General features: G+C 46.9%; 1 protein-coding gene across 2 annotated transcripts in view; it reads left to right on the top strand.

Annotated features, from left to right (window-relative positions):
- UBE2H (ubiquitin conjugating enzyme E2 H) overlaps positions 1 to 21,166 on the top strand; it is a 57,939-nt gene that overhangs the window by 30,359 nt on the left and 6,414 nt on the right. Inside the window, exons 1-4 of one of the 2 annotated variants that reach the window (XM_074828132.1) lie at positions 1,977 to 8,248; positions 10,474 to 10,513; positions 11,185 to 11,237; positions 16,504 to 16,632. In XM_074828132.1, coding sequence (XP_074684233.1) covers positions 10,479 to 10,513; positions 11,185 to 11,237; positions 16,504 to 16,632 — 217 coding nt within the window. In that variant the 5' untranslated portion in view covers positions 1,977 to 8,248; positions 10,474 to 10,478. Of the gene's footprint in view, positions 1 to 1,976; positions 8,249 to 10,473; positions 10,514 to 11,184; positions 11,238 to 16,503; positions 16,633 to 21,166 lie in introns of those variants that run through there. The other variant, XM_074828131.1, reaches the window with a different exon arrangement.

The following is a 21,166-nucleotide window of genomic DNA, read 5'->3' on the forward strand; positions in this document are numbered from 1 at the left end:
ATCAGCTTGCTTATCCCCGCTGTGTTGTGACTGTTTTATTCCAGACTCATCAGACCTTCTAGCATGCTTCCCTTGCCCTCCGAGTGTCTGAGTGTCTGAAAACCACCTTTTCTCTCATGGAGCTCCCCAAAAGGCTGCCTCTTGCTCTAGGGCCTGCCTTGCTGTCTGTTGGGTGAGAGCTGCTGGGAGCACAGGTTACCTCCCGGGCGAAGCAGTGCGCAGCTGAGGTTTCAGGTTGAATAAACAGTCGACGATAGACGAGAGCTGGCTTAGCAGAACAGGGCTCAGCTCTGCTGCGGGGAGGAAAGAGCTGGGGAGTAGAAGCGCTGAGGAGAGCGCTAGGACCTGGGGAAGACTCCCAACCGGCTGCAGGAAGAGGTTTGTTTTTCTTTGTCTGGTTCCCATTTCTGCTGCCCCAGCCCAGCTTATCTGGACAGCCAGGACTGAGTGACGTCTCAGCCCCTTCCTCTGGGCCAGCTCGATCTCCTCACCGCTGCTCTCGGAGGCCGACTGGGTGTGCGGTGCCTGATACCGCTGGTTTTGGCATTACGGAGAGCTCCAGAGCAAGCCTTCGTCCCAGCTGAACCGGGAGCATTCGCAAGCTTGTGAATGAGATGAAATCCTGTTCTCTCCCAGGTCTGCCAGTTCCAGTGAGCACGGGTGTCCTAACCCAGCAGTTCTCAGCCAGCTTGAGCTCTGGGTAACGCAGGGGTAGGAATTAGTAGGGAAGAAATTTGCCATGGTAGTCTCTGATCTGTAAAGAGATGGAAGTGAAGGATTTCAGAGATGGTGGAGCCTGTAAACGGACAGAAGGTCATCTAGAGCACACATGTAGCTTGTTTGCAGCCTTTCTGTTCTCAGCACTGCATAGCTCCCACTGCGATGATGACATGCAGAGTTCAAATTGTCTGTGTAAGTCACTGGCTTGTACAAAGTAGAGAATCCAGCAGTTTCTTTTCCTTTAATAAATTACACTTTTATGCTGAAGCTCAGAGCAAAACTGCTGTCCTTGCAGCTTTCCTTGTTCCTCTAGTACTGTAGGCTAAAATTTTCTTTCCATCACAGAAAATCTTAATGCAGTCTTGAACGTGGCATGGGCTTTTTTGCAGCAAATAACATGATGGCTTGAAGCATATCCACGCGTTCTAGAAAGCCGCTTCTGAAAAATGACTGCTAATAGTTGCTTTCTAATCTGTTCAAATTGCTTTTATCCCAGCATGGCTCTGAGTATAAGGTACATGAAAACTTGGTGTTCTCTTCTAAAGTGTGACTGACAAACCTGAATAGAAAAGGTTTTTAAAGTAGGTTCCAGATTTGTCATTTGTCTTAAACCCTAAATGAGTGGAGGTCCTCTTCGCCTTTGAGAGTCTCTAGCAGAAGCCTTTGCTTAGTGTGGTGGCTCTTCACCTGCCAAATATTTGCTCCCTTGTCCCATCCACAGCTCCCTTCTCAAATACGTGTGGCATTTATTTCCTGCCCTTCTCAGGTAGGTAATTATTGCTGTAGTCTATTAAATGATGCTGCCCCAGGGACAGTGCTCTCCTGACAATCATGGAATGGTTTCTGTTGGAAGGGACCTTAAAGATGACCTAGTTCCACCCCCTCTGCCATGGGCAGGGACACCTTCCACTAGCCCAGGTTGCCCAAAGCCCCGTCCAACCTGGCCTTGCACCCTTCCAGGGAGGGGGCAGCCACAGCTTCTCTGGGCAACCTGTGCCAGGGCCTCACCACCCTCACACGGAACAATTTCTTCCTTAGATGTCACCTAAATCTCCCCTCTTTCAGTTTAAAACCGTCATCCCTTGTTCTATCCCTCCCCCCTGATGACGAGTCCCTCCCCCCTTTCCTGCACCCCCTTTCAGTCCTGGGAGGCCGCTCTAAGGTCTCCCCAGAGCCTTCTCTTCTCCAGCTGAACCCCCCAACTCTCTCAGCCTGTCCTCACAGGGGGGTGCTCCAGCCCCCCGAGCATCTTCGTGGCCTCCTCTGGCCCCACTCGAGCAGGTCTGTGTCCTTCTGCTGTTGGTGTCCCCAGCACTGTAGGGGGGTCTCCCGAGAGCGGAGCAGAGGAGGAGAATTCCCCCCCCTTGCCCTGCTGCCCACACTGCTCTGGGTGCAGCCCAGCACACGGGTGGCTTTCTGGGCTGCGAGCGCACATTGCTGGCTCACAGTCGGTTTTCCACCCACCAACCCCCCCAAGTCCTTCTCCTTGGGGCTGCTCTCCATCCCCTCCTCGCTCAGGCTGGATTTGTGCTTGGGATTGCCCCGACCCATGGGCAGGACCTTGCCTTGGTCTTGTTGAACTCCATGAGGTTTGCACATCCCACCTCTCCAGCCTGTCCAGATCCCTCCGGATGGATCCCTTCCCTCCAGCGTGTCACCGCACCACACAGCTTGGTGCCATCAGTGAACTTGCTGAGGGTGCCTCGATCCCACTGTCCACGTCCCCAACAAAGACATTCAACAGCGCCGGTCCCAACCCCTGAGGACACCACTCATCACCACTCTCCACTTGGACATGGAGCCATTGACCACAACTCTTTGAGTGTGACCATCCAGCCAATTCCTTTTTCCCCCGAGTGCTCCATCCGTCAAATCCATGTCTCCCCAATTTAGAGACAAGGATGTCATATGGGACTGTCAAATGCTTTGCACAAGTCCAGGTAGATGACATCAGTTGCTCTTTCTTTATCCACCAACGCTGTAACCCTGTTGCAGAAGGCCACCAGATTTATCAGGCATGATTTGCCCTTTGTGAAGCCACATTGACTGTCACCAGTTACCTCCTTATTTTCCATGCGCCCTAGCAGAGTTTCTGGGATGATCAGGATTACAATGCAGGTAATGCCTCTGCTTAAAGACCTAAACCACCCTGCGATCTATGTGAAAAGAGCAGTTGCTGGGAGAGCTTCCAGTGTTTCATCATGTCCTGCAGTACCTTTCTGGTATTTCTGGCACTGCCTGTTCCTTGCGTGGTCTTTGCTGTGTAATCCGACAGACCCCACGTTGGTGCAGGATGATTTTTCCTAACGAACTATACAATATACAGCAAAAAGGGAAATGCGCGTCCTAGAAGAACACGAATCTAAACGGAGCCAGATGTAGGGCTGTCATGTTGGCTCCTGGCTTGAGTGCTCCCATTGAGATGAACTAATTCCACCCATGATCTCTAAGTATCCAAATCTTCAGGGTTGAAGCAAACTTCCTAACTTGAGCAGTTTGTTAGAACAAAACCAACTCCTGAAAAATACCCAGTTGCTTTCTGAAGCTAGTGAATGCCGCAGCTCTTAAAGCTTTTGTCAATTAATGTGAATATCCCTGCGTGCTTATGAGGACCCGAAGCACTCCCCTGCTAGATGTTTGGTTCCATTTTTGCTTTCCTCCTAGACAATATGTTTTGAGCTGTTTATGATTTCAGTAACCATGCTGGCACTGCTTCGCTACTTTTCCCTCCCCTCGGGGATTTAATATCTTCAGGGGAACTTTCTGCCTGGTCTGTTCCTGCTTTTTCAAAGGGGAGTTGTGAAGTACTTGAAGTACTGTTTTGAGCTCCCAAGTCACGAGAACACTTTGTGTAAATTTTGTATGTTTTTAATCAGGCCGTACGCCTGCCAAGAACCGGAGATTAATGCTCTTTGATGCCATAAACACGGGAGGAAGCACAGAGTGTGAATGTCCTGCCCTGCTTAGATGATAGGAGCAGTAGAAACATGTGAACCTGGGAGCTTGAGCTCTTACCTGGAAGCACCGTGGCATTTATTTTATTGCTAAAATCTGCAGAAATATTAGGCTGGCACTGAGTCACTCTGGTTTCTTAATAATCAAATGTCACAGCTGCAAAGTTTGCATACAATATGCTCAGAGCCTCAATTTCTCAAATAACTTCTGTATATTTATACACAGTTCTCATTTTCTTTCCATCTCTGGCCTAGTTATCTGCAGATATCTTGCATTTATATTTCACCTTTCTCCTAAGTGTTTTGCAAAACAAAATGCCTAGTCTGTACACAAAACATATGGAAGTGTACGTGTATACGTATGTGTATGTATATAATGAGACATTGTGGCAGCCAGAACAGGAATGGAGCAGTGTTTAGCTCCAGCCAGGATTTAACAGATCTCTCCTGGCCTGTACTTAATTTTTCTTTTTAACTGCAGCTGCTATTTTTACTTTCAGCTCCTCTCTGGATTGCCTTACATTTTGCTACTTAGAATTTCATGAGTCACTTATCGCCTGTGACCATTCTGAGCTTGCTCTTCCCTGCGTGTGTTGATCCTTATTCTGACCTATAAGCGATGTGAAAATGCTTGTTCTTTCAAATACACTTAGCTTTGTCTAAGGGGAAAGACGAGACACCTAAAGGTAATTTGTATCCCTGTCTCCACTCCGGTCTGACGCACGACTGTGCACCCTCTGCAGATTCCCTGCTACAGGCGGAGAATGGGAACAGGCTGACAAAATGGGGTAGGTGTTTTCAGCTTGACTTGGCACAGATTCACTGCCTTCTGTGCCAGTCTCTGAAGCCTGGGCATCAGGTGATGGTGCACCTAAGCAGTGAGATGAACTGATACTGGGCAATTGCTTTGTGCTGGTTCTGCATGTTTTTGCAGAGATTGCTGCCCTTAGCACTGGTCTAAGCTTGTGGATACTGCTTTTCCGCATCCAAGAAGGGCTGCTCAGTGATTCCCTCTGAGCAGGAGGTCCAGAGTTTATAGCTCTGCCCACTATTTTCCATCAGCTACAGCCGTATTTTTCTGTACTGATCTTTCTCTCGTGAAACTGCTGCAGAATTATTTATGGTATTGTTTTGAAAAGCTACTAGAATTTGAGTATGGTAATATAAACGTTCTACTTCTGCTGTTAACGAGCTGACGTTACACAGCACCTCACGCCACCACCGTGCGGTTAATGCCTCCGTGGTGAGTGCACGGTGTTATATTTGACTCTGTACTTAGTGCTCTGAATGGGCTCCTAACATCCAAATTTCATAAAAAAAAAAAAAAAAAAAATCCTTGCCTTGGCCAGTAAGAGCTTATTGACCTGAGAGCACTGGACGAGGTACACACCTCTGAGGTGGGCAGATCCTGTGCCCTTCAAAGGGGGAACAGCCACGTGCTAAACCAGTTGTCCCAGTCATCTCAGTCTGCACAGGGGAATAGGTACCAAGCTGAGGACTAAGGCAGAGGTCTTGCTCTCATGCCCTCTCCCCCATCTCCTACCATGGTTTCTCAACCTGTGGTGCGTGGTGGGCTTGTGATCAGTTACACAAGAAGGTAGTCCCTGAAATGAGTGCAGTATGTTTTTAAAAGTTAAAAAAAATAAAATAAAATAAATGCATGTTCCCTTGCAGGCTTTTGGGTGTTTGGGGAGGGGGAAGTAATAAACATTAAGTTTAGACTAATCTTATCTGGCTGTTTGGCAACACTGCATGAGTACTTGGGAGATCTTTTTCCATTAGGTAGGTTGTCCAGTGGTTAAAAAAAGCAGAGGAAAAACACTGCTTTTGACCTCTCTGTGCAGTACATAAGCTCTTCTGCAGGCTGATCTCTCTGCACATAATTCTGCCCTAAGCCTTGGGTGGTCACCCAAGCCATGTTGATTTGGTCTGGTGTCTAAAACTCACTGCATCCTGCTTCAGAGAGATTGTTGCCACCTTCCCACCTCACCAGCCAGGCAGTCTGAACGGTCTCCTGGCTTGGCCTTAATCTCTCATGAAAACTAAAACTTTGAGGCTTGTAAGTCTTGAAAAGTCAGGAGCGGTCACATACACTTGTCCCGTTGGCTGTTTGTTTGGCACCATGGTGGTACACAGATACGAATCTGCTGTCACAGTTGTTCAGGTAGAGAAGTGTCTAGCTGGCCTTATTTTATGAGCGAAGAGAGCCGACACGTGGGCAAGCAGTGGCGAGTTCGGGATGGGTAAGTGGATATAAACCAGCTCTGCCCTGGCACATTTCCCAGAGCCAGTGGGAAGTCCTCTTGCATTTATCGCCGGTGTGGGTCAGCCATGCAGCTGACTCCTCGTGAAGCCGGGAGGCTGGGATGTGCTGTGTTGGCTGGCACGCTGCTTTTCCTCCTTCCCGCCTTCTTCCGCAGGGCTGGCAGCGCTAGCATCACTTTGAAGAGCTGTGCTGCAGGAAAAAAAAGCCTCTTTTGGGGACCTCTCACCTAACCTACCAGCTAAGCTGGCTGTACTTTGAGCTCAGATAAGCAACGGGCCACCTTTTGAAGCGCCGTTTGTTGGATTGCAGCCGGTTCCTGACTCGGTGGAGAAGCACCGAGGAGTGCCGAAAGCGTTCTGCTGCTGCAGGGCAGTGTCGTGCAGCTGGAGCTGTGGAAAGAGCGAGGAGGCAATCCCCAGCCCAAGTTTCTGATCCTTCTTATCTCCAAGTTTTGAGTTCATTCTGCCTGAATGGTAGATGAGCAACCTGGGCTAGTGGAAGGTGTCCCTGCCTGCCCATGGCAGGGAGGGTGGAACTAGATGATCTTTAAGGTCGCTTCCAACCCAAACCATTCTTATGGGGGCTGTACCAAGGTGGGGGACTCTTTCTAAATCACAGCCCAGCCCTATAGGCATAGTGATAGGGGAACAATCAATGCGGAACAACCTCTCGCAGGAGCTTCCTGCCTAATGGATCCCCAGGACAAGGGAGTCCTCGACGTTCCCCAAGTTATCCAGGTATTTATGCTCTGCCTCTTGGAGGAGAACTTACTGGCAAAGCAGCTCACAACAGCACATTGGTTCTGGTGGTGCTTTCTGCGCGTTTCCTGGGAGCTTTAGTCTGGAGTTGTTCAAGAGAGGTGTTGACATCAACGTAAGTCTGAAATTCCTGTTCCTCCGTGGCGGTTTTGCTCACCTGGAGAGCGTGTTCAGCTGTCACCCAGCTGCAGGGCACGATCCTCGGAGTCACCGCTTTGACCCAATGGCCAGGCAGTGCCCTGGATGTTCAGACCCATCCGTGGATGGTGCCTGAGCACGGTGAGAGAACTTCATTTCATACTGGCCTGTGTCCAGCTGCTGGAGCTTTATGAATGTTTCTGTGTTTGCAGCACCAAGGAAGATTGACAGCCTTTCCGTTAGCTGATTTTTTAATTTAAAAATGCGCTTCTCTTCAAAGATTTTTGTCAACCCAAGGAGTGATTACTCCAGGGCTCTTGCTGAAATACCAGCGTTTTTGAAGGTCAGCATCTGCATATTGGTCTCAACATCTTCAGTATCAGAACAGATGTGTCCCTTTCTGTTGTGTACTCCTTTGTGGATGTACAGGGTTTTTTTTGGTTGTCACCCAAAGGCTTTTTGTCCTTACAGATTTTATGCAGTCCTGCTTTACCTTCAAGGCAATCCTGGACCTCAGTGTGTCTGTATGGAAAGGGTGAACTGCAGCCACTCTGCTGCTCAAATTCCTCCTAAGCGTTGGCTTTTCCAGGATTCAGTGTGAATATTGTTTTAAAATGTTAAATTAAGTGTTTACAGCCAGTCCAGTGCCCAGATTCATGACTGCTCAGGCTGTGACCTCAGCTTCATGCTCCAGACCACGGTGAGAACCCAAAATCAAGAGCCTGTCCCTTGGCACGCCTCATGGAGTGCTCACCTGGAGTTCTGCACTGTGTATTTATCAGGGTGTGTTGCATTCAAGACTATGGCAATAAATCTGCCCTAGTGTTTATGCTGGCTTGGGAGGTTTTTTTTACTCCTGGCCTCCTCTTTAAATTGGAATTTCATTTTTACATGGGTGTTTATGCTTGCTTTGTCTTTTGTATTTGTAAAAATAAATACAGAGCAAGTCAGTATTATTGGAGCAATGTTAGTGCTTTATCACTGCAGGAGACTTTACATTTCACATAAAGGAGGAGATAATAGTTTGAGCTTATTTCTGGGTCAGGAAAAGGAAAGATATGTACAGAGCTGCTTTTAGCCTGGGCAGTTTGTGTCTGTGGGAGAATGAGACTGGGGAGACCTTGAAGAGTTGCAAGAAGATGTGGCAACAACCTAGGAAATGAGGAGTGCAGGGAGAGGATGCTTGTGTCCTTTCTTGAAGAACAACTGTTTTATGTGCAAAGCTTGAGATCAAGGACGATGTGAAAGAAGGGATTGTTCCTTGCCTGTGTGAATGCAAAGATGACAGAGAAGAATTACAAATCTCTAGCACAGGAGCTGCTTGAGCGGACAACTTAATCTCATCTCCGCGGATATCGAATGCAGCTTAAATGCTGAAGCGTGTGAATGAAGAGTTGACCAAAACCTTACAGGTGGGTTTGCAGCACAGTCTTGTCCAACCAGCTGCAGGCAGCTGTGGTAGAAGGTGCTAGGAAATAGGTGAGATGATCAGAAAAACAAAACGAGAGGATGAGGCACGGGGATGCCGAAGAGAGCCGGTCTGTGTCCCAGATACCAGAACAAAGAGTGTTTAATTCAGCAGGTTACTGTCCTATTCTTGTTACCTGGTGTCTTCCTCCCTCCTGTCTTCTGCTTTATCAGAAACTTAATTTCCCCCCTCTGAGAGAGAGAGACAAAATTTAGAATCAGGATCGGTGCTGGCTGCAGCTCTCCAGTGCCGGCATAATGGATCCATGACCCGATTTAAACCTGTGAGAGCCGCCATAACGTAAATATTTGATGGAACTACAGCTTCCCTTTTCAAGTCTGCTTCAGTTTTTCAAGCTAAATCATGGCAAGGTATTCCTGAAAGACACTTGTTAGCGTGGAGTTGTTTATGCCGTTCTTGGTTCTTCTTTTAGAGATTTTTCTGGCTTCGGGCATCATTTCAGCCTTGCGTTGTATTTATGCAAAATCTGAGCAGTACAAGTAAACACGAAATTATATTTGTGTCATAATACATGGAAAGAAAGGGAGTTAAATCCATATGTCAGCTCTTACCCCAGATGGGAACCATGCTGTCACTCAAATCATGATCACTCCTTGTTTGGACAGAGATGGTGCATCAGCCTGGAGTGGCTGGATAAAGGTGGTGAAGGTAGGGAGTTTGCTGAATGGTAAACAGTGACATGGTTCAACACTTTTTGGGCTGCTCTGGAGAGAAACTTGTGTGTTTTGAGTCCTGGAAGGAGCTTTTTAAATGGATTGAGTCAATATGCCAGACCTACATTTCTCACCCATTTTTATAAACACAGACCTTTGTCAGAAGAAATAGTTGCTGTTAGCATAATTCTGCAGAAAGGCACGATTCCCACATGGGCAGTGTTTGTAGGGCTCTACAGGCTGCGGGATGACAGTACAACAGAGGAAAGAAGGTTTTATTTTAAGTTCTGAAAAAAATCAACATTAAGATCTGGAAGCAGCTTAACCCGGTACAGAAACAAGGGTTGCAGCAGCCCTTCTGGGCAGAGCCTAAACGATTCAGCCAAATCAGCAGAAGCATATAGGAATACTCAATCCATTTGGCAGTGAAATAATTTGAAAACCCAGTTTTGTATCCTTGCACTGTGTCCGTTCTGCGCTGGGGATGTGTCCCGTACCCGGGTATTTAGGAAGAGTTTGGAAGCTGGATTCTTCATCCACTCACAGCCATCGTATGAAACACTTAACTTTGCTTTTGGGGTGGTTGTGCTTTACTTCAGCACAGGCCATGGTGCCAAGTATGGCGTGTTGTAATTCCTTTAATACCTTTGTCTTATGAGCTCTCTTTGTGGGAGAAGAGGGGAGTGTTTTTGAGGTGCCATCTGTCTTGAACTCAAGGTTAAAGTAGGCAGCTGGAAAATGCGGCTTATCTCTAGCTGCTGCTATCGCACACAGTCTTTAAAGTGTGAGGCATCTTCTACTGTCATGTCGTAAGTCCTGAAACCACAGGATTTTTTTTAACAATTTAATTTGCAAGTTGGAACAAAGAAAGCGAGCAGTATCAAATCTAGAAATCTGAACTGTGGACAAAGCCACGATGAGGTCTCTCATTCTAGACCTTGCATCTGAGCTGTTTTCTTTTCTAGGAGACCAGTGGTACCAGCTGATGAATTAATTGCTGTATTGATGCAAAACTTGAAGCATTAGCTCTCTGCACCAGTCTCTGCCCCTGAATGGCTTACAAATGTAGATTAATGTTGCACCTTCAAGTTCATAGAAAATCTTTGTTGGGAAACATTAAAAAATCTTAAAGCAAATGTTGAGCTTAAGTTTCGTGTTTGTTCAAAAGATCCTTGCAGCTTTTAAAAACGCTTCATCAGATGTGGGTACTTGGTTGTGCTGATGGGCAGTTCTTTTCAAGATAATACTGAACCACAAAGCCTTTGCGGTACGGTTGCGCTGTAAGCAGAGGGTTTTGCTGAATTTCGAGGGAATGGGCAAGGACCCTGGAGTCAGAATGTTGCCTGCGTATTTTAAAGGTTACATAGCTATATATAGCTAAGGCGGGGTTTTCTTTGAAACTAGTCAGATGAGTCCTTGTTCAGTAAATTCCAGACTTCTCTTGTAAAAAAATCTTCTGCTGTTTTCTGCTATTTACCAGTGTGTCTCTTTGCAGGATTCATGAATAAAATTTTCCATCCCAACATTGACGAAGCGTAAGTAAATCCATAGTGTGTGATTTTTCTAAGGAGTTTGTCTAATTGTAACTATTTTGGCTTCACAGTTATATGCTGATGAGTTGAATAACGCATTCATCGATCTAAGAGTCCGGAGTGGGGGATTTGATAGAAGTAAATGTTGTTGCAAGTTAACTTTCAGGAGTGGGTCAGGCTGTGGGGAAGACTGGAGAGCTGCAGGCTCTCTGGCAGATGTGGTCTTTGTATTGCAACACGCTTCGTTTACAGAAAATTCAAGGTTACCAGTCCCTCTCCTCATTGGCATCGTGCTGGCTTTCTAGAAACAAGGAACAGCGTTGCCTTAGCCATAGCTGAAGTTCACATCTGTATTAAAATTCTTCAAAACATGAGATGTTTTGCCGTGTTTTTTTCAGTTAAGGTTTGTTAAGGGGAGCCACCTATGCTTCAGTCTCTCCATATGGACCAACAAATTCAGTAAAGGCTCCAATTTACTTTCTTTTGTGCAGAGTATGAAGATTCACGTAGTTAAAGGCTGCCCCTCTATTAACTACAAGATGGGAGTAAATCATAGCTTATCTGAAACGGTGGGGCAGAGGCAGGGCAGGGGAAGGCGGGGGTAGATTATACTAAATCCCCGGAGTATTTTTGAGTGTGACTGTGTTTAATTCTACCCTTTCCATATGTTTCAGGTCAGGAACTGTATGTCTAGATGTAATCAATCAAACTTGGACAGCTCTCTACGGTGAGTTTGGCATTTTCCTGAAAGTCGATCACGTGAACATCCGTATTTGGTGTGTTAACATAACACAGCTTGCTGGAGACAGATGATCTCAGGCCAACTTTTGGGTTGGGTTTTTTGTTTTGGTTTTTTTTTTTTTTTTTACTGGAGTTTTAGATTCCTCACTGAGCCAACATCACGTGAAAAATAAGATTTTCATGTGAAAATACTTTCATAACCTGTTTTTATGCCAGAGAGGTGAAAATATTCCATAAACCTCACAAAGGATCACCCAAGCCATTTCTTGACACTGTCTGACAACCGCACAACAGCACCCTGCCATGATTCAGCATTGAATGAGAGAAGGGACTGTATCTAAAATGAAACCTATTTCCAGCTACCCCATCCACGTTTGTACGTGCATTTGAGCTGGTATTCTTTGTGCATGAGGCTGTGATCCCACTTCTACAGAAGATGGCACCAGAAACCATTTCTGTTTGTCATGGCAGCGTCGTTTCACTGCAGGCTAGGAGGTGGTATTGCATCTAATGACTGCACTCCTTGCTGTAGAATGTTTTGGGTTTCCCATTAGGTGGTTTCGGGCTATGACTCTCATTTTTAGAGATAAAAAAAAATTCAGCTGGTAGCTGAAAACCCGTTAAAATAGCATTTAGGGAAAGCTGAAATTATTAAAAGGAATACAGCTGAGTATCTAGTCTAGGTTGGCTGCATTTTAAAAATGTCAACTTCTTCAGATGTTCCAATTATGCTTTATGGAAGAGTATTCAGGGGAACGTGCACATCAAATCCTTCACGTTCCTCCATGAAAAACTGATTTTTTACCTATAAGTTGAAGCTCTGAAGCAGTTGCTAGAGAGACAAGCTACTTCACATTCCTCGCAAGCACAATTTGTAAGGAAATACCAGACTTGGTGAATCCTGGGTGGGAAATTGCTATAGCAACTTGTTGAACTTTACTCCTCATCAGAATGCCTGAAGTCCTCATGTAGTAGATGCACGGCATACACGTCACATGGCTTTGTTGTGAGAGATCAGCTTAGCCGTGACCCGGGTGGTGGTGCTGATGGAGGAAGAGGATGCTCTTGTGTCCTGGGAGGATCCGATGCAAGGCGGAGGAATTCAAGCCAACCCAAGCCCTCTGCTGGGGATGAACCTGCATGGTTCAGTCAGCAGCAAAATCCAGCTCCGTGCAACGTGTGCTGCTGTTCCACAGCCTTAAATGCCACCTGCAGATCGTGGGGGTGGCTGGACAAAAGAAAATCACTCTGGTGTAACTGTGGTGCTGGTTTTGTGCTCTGGCAGTCAGGGTTTGGCTTTGGAAGCCGTGCATGGACAGCCTCCCTGTTCTGCAGCATGCAGTGGGGTTTCTGCACTATTGCCAGACAATTTCATAGGAAGGCTTTCTGTGAGAGGTTTCCTAATAAGTGCTGCTGTATTTTTCTCGTTGTTGTTGCTTGTAAAGTTAGAAAAACCAGCTTGGTATTTACTATGCTTGTGATGTATTAATATCAGCAAGCTTGTAAGAATTTTTCGCGTTGTTCCATGCGATAGCAGCGATAGGTGTTAGACAACCTGAAGGTATCAGGTGTGTATTCTGTACAGAGCCACCTTCCACAGTAACCAGGGAAACTTGGCATTAGAAAGTGTATTTCTTGACAGTCATCTTATTGCAGATTTTCCTTGCCTTGCTGCAGGGTGCCTTGAAGCTGCAGGGTGGACACTGAGGTGACTGCCCTCGCTCTGCTCCTTCACTCACAAGTCATCAAACACTAGAGTTCCTACATCACCTCTTCACTTTCAGGGCTTTGCCTCTTTGTGTGAAATAAGGAGGTGGCCCATTTCAGAACATGAAATGAAAAGGGGGAAATAATATTGCCCGGTGCCTCTCAGCACAGCTGTGTTGTTTGAAGTGTCACCCCTTTAAACCAGATCACTCCTGCACTGGCAGAGGAAATGGGTCAGATAATTCAAGGAGCAACTAAGGTGGAAGAGACCCAGAGTAGCTACCAAGAAATTCACGAGGACCTCGTGGTTAAATTCCCTCTCCTTCTCTAATGAAGTATCAAGTCCTCAGCGCTATGGTTAGGCTTCCTGCATGTGTTCAACTAGTTTCTGCTAAGGCAATGCCACTTTTGGGGATTTGAAAGAAGGGGAAATTATGAGGTCTCTTAAAAAAGAAAAATCCTTGCAGTGTGTCCTGTGAGCCATGGTGGCCTCCCAGGGCTCTGCTTGCTCAGCCTACATGAGTTTACCTGTCTAACGGCCACAAAGAAATACTTGATCTAAGCCTGCTCTGTGGAGAGACTTGACCCAGCTTCTTGCTGACAGTGTCTGAACCCAGTCCCTAAGAGGGTTAATTAGTTTACCAAGGACAAGCCGCTACCATGGCAGAAAGTATTCTTATAGAGCACTCTCTGGGTTTTGCGGTCCCTTTTTGGATTAAGATCCTTCTTCCAGTTGCTGTTGTGCTTCATCCTAGAAGCAGCTGGTGCTGCTCAGTGTGGCAGCCATGGCAAACTTGGTCAAGGTATCACGTGCGCTCTGAAGTGCTTCATCGCTGTCCTCAGGCAATATTGGAAGGGGCTTCTATATAGCAGAAAGAGATTTCAGGGTAAAAAAACCACCTAATTTCTTAGTGGTGTCCCTGTATAGCAGAGATCAGCTGATTGTTATCCATAGCAATCAGTGTCATTTAGTTTTTGCAATTGGGTGGTGCAGCTATAATGAACCCTGTGCTCCTGAGTTGCTCTCTTGAACTGTCAATGTTAGGTTAAGGTTTGGACTAGGTGATCTTCAAGGTCTTTTCCAACCTAGATGATTCTGTGATTCTGTTTAGGAAGTGTTTCTTTGCAGAAGGGGTTGTTGGGTGTTGGAATGGGCTGCCCAGGGCAGGGGGGAGTCCCCATCCCTGGAGGGGTTGAAGAGTCGGGTTGACCCAGCGCTGAGGGATCTGGTGGAGTTGGGAAAGGTCAGGGTGAGGTTCATGGTTGGGCTGGAGGATCTTCAAGGTCTTTTCCAACCGAGATGATTCTGTGAGTATATAAAGCTATGGCCTTTCCTCTTGCTCAGCAGGGTTTATGCTGGATGGGTGACTGAAGCAGTCATAGAGCAGTGTCTGTACATCCTGGATGTGTGGATGCAGGAGAGAACAACTGACCAAACCTCGAGTCTCCTTTGATCCTCTTGAGCAAGCTCTGAAAGTGCAGCTGTTGGTAGAGCTGCAGAGGTGGTAACATGGGGCAGTGGTGCAGATCTGCCTGGACCTCCTGTGCAGCTCTTCTGAGGCTGTATTTTTGCTGGCGATGGAGTTAGAACCTGATTTTCCGTGGCTGCAGCCCGCAGCCAGAGTAACTATTTGCCCAGGTGGCCAAGAAAGCCAGCGACATCCTGGCTTGTATTAGAAATAGCGTGACCAGCAGAAGCAGGGAGGTGATAGTCCCCCTGTGCTCTGCACTGGTGAGGCCACACCTGGAGTGTTGTGTCCAGTTTTGGGCACCTCAATACGAGAGAGATCTCGAGGGGCTGGAGCGAGGGCAGAGGAGGGCAACGAGGCTGGGGAAGGGCCTGGAGAATAAATCCTGTGAGGAGAGATTGAAGGAGCTGGGACTGTTCAGTGTGAGGAGGAGAAGGTGAGGGGAGACCTCATCACTCTCTACAGCTCCCTGAAAGGACATTGTAGAGAGGTTGGTGCTGGTCTCTTCTCCCAGGGAATTAGTGACAGAACAAGAGGGAACGGCTTTAAACTGCAACAGGGGAGGTTCAGACTGGACATGAGGAGAAAATGTTTCCCAGCAAGAGTGGTGAGAGAGTGGAATAGGCTGCCCAGGGAGGGGGTGGAGTCCCCATCCCTGGGTGTGTTTAAGGGCCGTTTGGATGAGCTGTTGGGGGATGTGGGGTAGGGGAGAACTTTGTAGAGTGGGGCTGATGGTTGGACTCAATGATCCCAAGGGTCTTTTCCAACCTGAATGATTCTAGGATTTGCACAGGGAGAACGGTTGGAGATATCCCCCACTACCTGCTCACCCATTTTGATGAATCTTTTAGAAAGTGAAGGGCTCTGAGGTCCCTGCTCTCCGCCAGATGTGGTTGAATTTAGCAGCTCCGGCAATGGCTGGGCTCAGGAATAGTCATGCAGCCTTGTTCCTGTACGAGGCAGGTTGAGATGGCCAACTGCTCACGTGGTGGGTCCTAGGGAGCGTTGGGCTTCCTTCTGAGAGCTCCTCTTTGATCGATGCTAGAGGGGACGGGTGACACTCATCCACAGGCAGGGTTTCTCTGCCACCAGGAAAGAGAAATCCCTTAATTAGGGAGGAAAGGGGGATCCTGCTAAAAGATGTGTAGAATATTCACAAACAAAACCCAACAGAAAACCCCACACAATGAACGCCGGTCCGCCTGTATCAGCAGCTCTCCAGTGGCTAAAGCGAAACCTGGCACGCAGCCCTGCACTGGGGGTTTAATCTCTGCTCTGCATGGGTGCGCGTGGTCCTTCTGAGACCCCCCAGGAGAAACGATGACGCAGAGCTTGTTTCTGAACACCCCCACTGCTGAAGTGTGGTACTTGTCATCTTAGGGATGTGGGAAGAGGGTTTCGTGTATCCACAATTACTCATCGACACCAGAAGTATGTTTCCTGTTGTGGATTATTTGGTGACAGATGCCAACTGGCACCAAGGTGTTAATGTGAGCTCCTCACATTCTGCGAATTGTTTTGAGTTGGAGGAGGGACTTGTTGGTTGCTCTTTCTATTAGCACAATCATCTAAAGCACTTTGGAAGGTGCTTTACGCTTGAAATATGTCCATTTAGTCATGGAGCATAAGATATTTAAAGATGGTAATAGAAGGAGGCAGAAATAGAAGAAGAATCCAGTGAGGGGTGAAGCACTGCGCTGTTTGTTTTTATTTTTTCCCTTTTTTTTTTTTTTTTTTTTTTTTAAAGTCAGGGCTAAGCATTAATAGGAAACAAGACAGCTACATCCTTCCACTTCTTTGCTTAACCCTCAAATATTTGTATCTACGTTGTTGGGACGTTGAGTAGTTTGTGCAGTTAGCTGAGGAGCTGCAGCCTACCTTCCGCAGCAGCAGCTCACTTATCAGCCACGTATGTGCTTTCCCCAATGCAGTTTCCTTTATTTTAACTTATGTCCAGATTTTTAGTGCATTTTCCCGTGAAGCTTTGTGCTGCTGTTTTCGGTGCCAGTGCTTGCAGGATGATTAATTGGACTGACTGAGTCTGTGGACATGAACAACTGTGTCTTTCACTTGCAGATCTCACCAATATATTTGAATCGTTCCTGCCCCAGCTGCTGGCCTATCCTAACCCTATAGATCCTCTAAATGGTGACGCTGCAGCCATGTACCTCCACCGACCAGAAGAGTACAAACAGAAAATTAAAGGTAAGGGTGTAAATGACATATTGTGGGAGGAGTGACGTTACTGTGATTCCACCCTGGGGGAATGAGGTCTGTGTTTGCTGCGTGTTTGTGTGTCAGTGCTCATTCCTTCCCATTACAGGGGCCCCGTCCATTTTAAATGGGGCTCGTCTGACATAAGGGGTGGATGAACTGCTGCTGCGGTGTATGCAGTATGCGGGGCAGGGTTTTTAAATCATTAGCAGACCCTAAGCAGGGAAAGCTGTAAGCAAACTGGCTTAGGATTCAACACAATTTTGAGAGATCGGAAAAACGGTTAGGGAAAAAAGGTGTGTGACCGAAGAAGGGACAAGAAAAGTGTTAAACTGAAACAAGAGCATCCAGTTGCACAATTACTGGATAGAAAGGGGCTTGTTAGCAGTTCTGTGGAAAGTGATCTGAGAGCAGCAGTCAAGGAATCAGTGATGCTGGTGTAGAAAGCACTTTTGTACTGTGACAGAGAAGGAATATTCAGTAAATGCCAAATAATCATTCCTTGCTACTTCCTAGTTAAGCCAAGCCTTACTAGTGCTGAGCCTGGTTCAGGGAGTGCCATTTCAGAAAGCTGCAGACCAGTTAGTAACGTCTCAAAGGGTGTAACAGGGACAGATGGTCTTGAATATGTGTCTTAAGAGGACCGAGGGAAAGAATTGGAGGAGTTTAATTTAGTGGACGAAACGGGGTTATAAGCTTTGACATATCAAAGGTGCCTTCAGAGAGGAAGGGAATGATTTATCCTGTGACCAGTGTGAGCAGGATGTGGTCGCAGGTGTGTGACTCAGCTGGGGGAGCCCTGGCTAAACATTAACAGCGACTGGTGAGGGTAGGTGAGTGCTGGTAGAGCCACTGAGGGTGCTGGTGTGTCCGCTCTTGGAAGGGTTGGAAGGAGATGTTAGAGAAGGCTCAGGAATAGAGTCGCTACTTTATTGGCGTCAGGGAAGGCTCCTAGGAAGGACTCTCAAATACTTTGGATAAGCCTGGCGATAGAAGGACTGTCCTAGCAAGCTGCTAAGTGAGACACAAATTGAATTAGTCTTGCAAACATAAGAAATAAGTTAAAAATTAAGAATTGCGCTTTAAATTTGTGCTCTGGCTGCAGGCAGGAGCAGGGCACCATTTCCTGATGTGACAGGCCTACAGCAAAGCACAAACTTTATTTTTCCCGTGATAGAATAAACACAATCAGCATTTAATCCGATGGTGGGAAATTTACAGCCTCTGGCCCAGATTTGGTCTTCAACTTAAGTTTTTAAGAGACTGTGACTGCCTGATTTGTTATTTTTTTTTTCTTATTTGGTTACTGAATAACCATAAGACTTGTTTGTCCGTGGGAGCCCTGCCAGAAAGGTTTGCAGGGCCTGTTCAACAAGGAGAGCCTCCACAAGCGGCACGATCTAATCGTCTTCCCAGTGTGAGGTGGGGTAGCAGCTTTCCTAACGGAGCGTTGTGAGAGCTCACTGGTGTTTGGAGAGTGCAGGTATCCCAGAAAGACGTGGGATTTGGTGGTGGAGTCCATCCCTCAGCTCTGCCACGTCACTCGGAGTGGTTAAGCCTCGAGTCACTTTGTTCTGATGCAAAATGACTCTTCATCAGCTGCAATTTTTGTTTGAGGGTGGAACGACAAATGAGGCCAAGCAAAGCTGTGATTTAAATACTGAGTTATTCAGCCCACTTTGCTTGACTCCTCTGACAGCTGCATGACAAGATCGTAAGAACTACCCTGCAGTGGCCTACTCAGTATCCTGAAGTCCACTGCCTGTTTTTTTCATGTGACAAAGCTTCCAGGCAAAATGGTTTGTCAGATAAAATCTTCAGGGCCAACACAAGGGACACTTTGTGTGTCCTCTATGCTTTAATGAAACAGGAATAAAAAAGAAGATACACCCTTGAAAAAAAAAAACAAACAAATAAACTGATGCTAGCCAGCAGCAGGTGCTTCAAGGAAGATCTGAGGACATCCCTCAGGGAGGCTAAATGGGATAGTCTGCTCCCTCGTTTCCATCTTGACAGCCAGGTACAGGCTGTGAAGATGATCTGGAAGGAGTTTTAAGTGCTTGCAACATGTCTCATGTTCCATATACCCAAGAGTCCTGCCTCTGCTGTCTCTTCCCAGGCTTGCGTGACAAGTATAAGATAGAGCTAAACGTTGTCATTCCTCATATTGTAGCATTTTTAAAAATAGCCTCGGACATGTTAAAATTGATGCAACGGATTGTAGCAGCAGCCCTGCTCTGAGAAACTCAGTAGTGCAAATACATAATTTATTGCTGCTTTTCTTCATTTTTTAGTTATGAGCGCATAGAACATTTGCTAGACATCGTGATAGTAAAGAGATGGGTGTAGGCTTAGAGATGTGGCCGAGGGTTTGTTGTTCCTGTGATTCTTGGTGTGAGACCCAAACAAGTAAGGATTTATCGTGGAACTTGTAAGTGTCCATTAATATTACCGACATGCAGCTGGAAAGTGTGATTCTTAGCGTTAGAACTTTTCAGTTAGCACTTGGCTCTGTATCTATGAACTCCTTGACAGTCCTTGGTGCAGTGGCTTGCCTGATCACTGGTAGAGCACCAGAGGGTAGGCTTCAGATCCGCAAAAATGGCTCAACGTTTGCTTGTGTTGAGCTGTTGGGAAAGGTGCTTAACTCCTGTGTGTGCTGCTCTTTCCTTCTTTTTGGTAGAATTAATATGAAAACTTCTTTTGGGAGGGTGGTGGTGGAGTGCAACAACAGCTGAAGGGTACTGAGGGGCATGTTGAGTGTTTGCTGGGAGCAGAGGACATCTCTGGGAGCAGTTCTCTCATCCCACGTGTTGGCTCTGAAGTTCCAGTAGAGTCCTTTGAAACACCAGTATGGCTCACAGGCATGTACCAGCCACGGGGCATAGCCACAGCTTGTTCTTGTTGCTCCAGGGTTTAAAAACAGATGAATCAAAGCGATGTTTCCGTGATAGGAATGAGTGCATCGAGGCTTTCCCTTCTTGAACAGGCTCCTGTGGAAGATGGTTTGCCAGTACTTACATGTTGCAGTTTTCTTTCCTCAACAGACTGAAGATCCAAGTTCAGTACAACATTCAGCACAGAAGCTCCCTGAAGTTTGACTTTTCCCAGATTAAACCTTCAAAAAAACCCAGCCCAGGAGCTTGGTAGCTTTCCTGGGTAGAAAATGGCATTTTTAAGTTTCAAGTGCTTCAAGTTGTGTTTTAGCTTAGGCTCAAGCAGGCCTTTCCCAACAGTAAGAAACCGTGGCTTCCATGTCCGAATCTCCAGTGGCCCAGAGAGTGCTTGAAGTAGTCAGTGAAGAAGCGCTGCTGGCCTCCTGTCCTGCCACGGTCAGTGACTTGTGGCTACTCTGGGGGCTCCTGAGGCAGCTACAGCAGTTGTTTAGGTGGATTTGGGGTAAGTGTAGAGGGAATGTATTTCTAAGGTGCCCAGTAAGGGGTTGCCTTGTCATCCAAGGACATCCAGAGTCTTACAGCAAAGGAACTTGGGTTCCTTTTGCTGGATTGTGCAAGCAATAACAACTTATCTGGGTAAACACCCCTGTTTCAGAGGGAGATTAATTCTTGGAAAGTTATGGGAAGGGAGTAGCCGCTACAGGGATATGTCGTGTCAGCATCCCATCCCCTTAGCTCTGCTTGTCATCTATTGCCCGCCCACCTTCCCATGAAATTCTCTGAAGACATACTGCTTTTTTGGGTCCCTCCTTGTGTTAGTCCCTCTCATCTTTAAACCATTAGACCTGTCACACCAGTTCTTCTCACTTTGCAGTGTCCATCTCTTGGCAGATGGTCCCTGCTCCAGACTCTGAAATCCTGTTCTCTGGTCCAGGCAGGAGACATGATCAGGCAGGGCCTAGGCTCCACGGTGACCCAGGCAAGCACCTCTCAAGAAGGAGGTTCTCAGTGACCAGGACCTGAAGATGGAGCACAGGGGTGTTTTTCTGTTGATACCACGTGGGCTCCAGCAGCCTGAGGGCAATCCGAGACCTTGAGTGCTCCGTGCTTCCCGGTGTTTACATAGCTGCCTTCAATACTTTATCAGTTCTTAACAAGTTCTTGTAAAACAGATTTGAACAGCTGCTTCTGCAGTCTGGGTGAGCAGGTTAATAGTGTATATTAACCAGTCTGACTGAAGCTGCGTGCGTCATTAGATGGAGAAGCTAAAGCTCACTGGGCTCAGAAGCACCTTCCAGCCAGCTCTGACGGCTTTTGCAGGGCGGAGCAGGTCTGCCAAGGCCACCAGCTGCTCCATCCCAGGAACTCCTCCATGGCTTTGCTTTGCTCTGTCCATACTATACTCCTGAAGCTGGAGTGACATGCTTGGGCTCTGTATCCTTACGTCAGCTCCAGAAACGTGGAAAAAAACACAGTGATGCAGACCTCTAGCAGAGTATTTTCCCTTCCAGTAGGCTGAAGGATGGAAGTGCAGAGGGAAGGAGGGACGGCTTTAAGAACAGCCAGGCTCTGCAGAGCACAGTCTTTAAAACCTGCGTTGCAGCACTTGGTTATGTGGCATTAGATGT

The sequence above is a fragment of the Strix aluco genome, chromosome 5 (genome assembly GCF_031877795.1).
Source record: "Strix aluco isolate bStrAlu1 chromosome 5, bStrAlu1.hap1, whole genome shotgun sequence".
In the NCBI taxonomy this organism is placed as follows: Eukaryota; Metazoa; Chordata; class Aves; order Strigiformes; family Strigidae; genus Strix; species Strix aluco.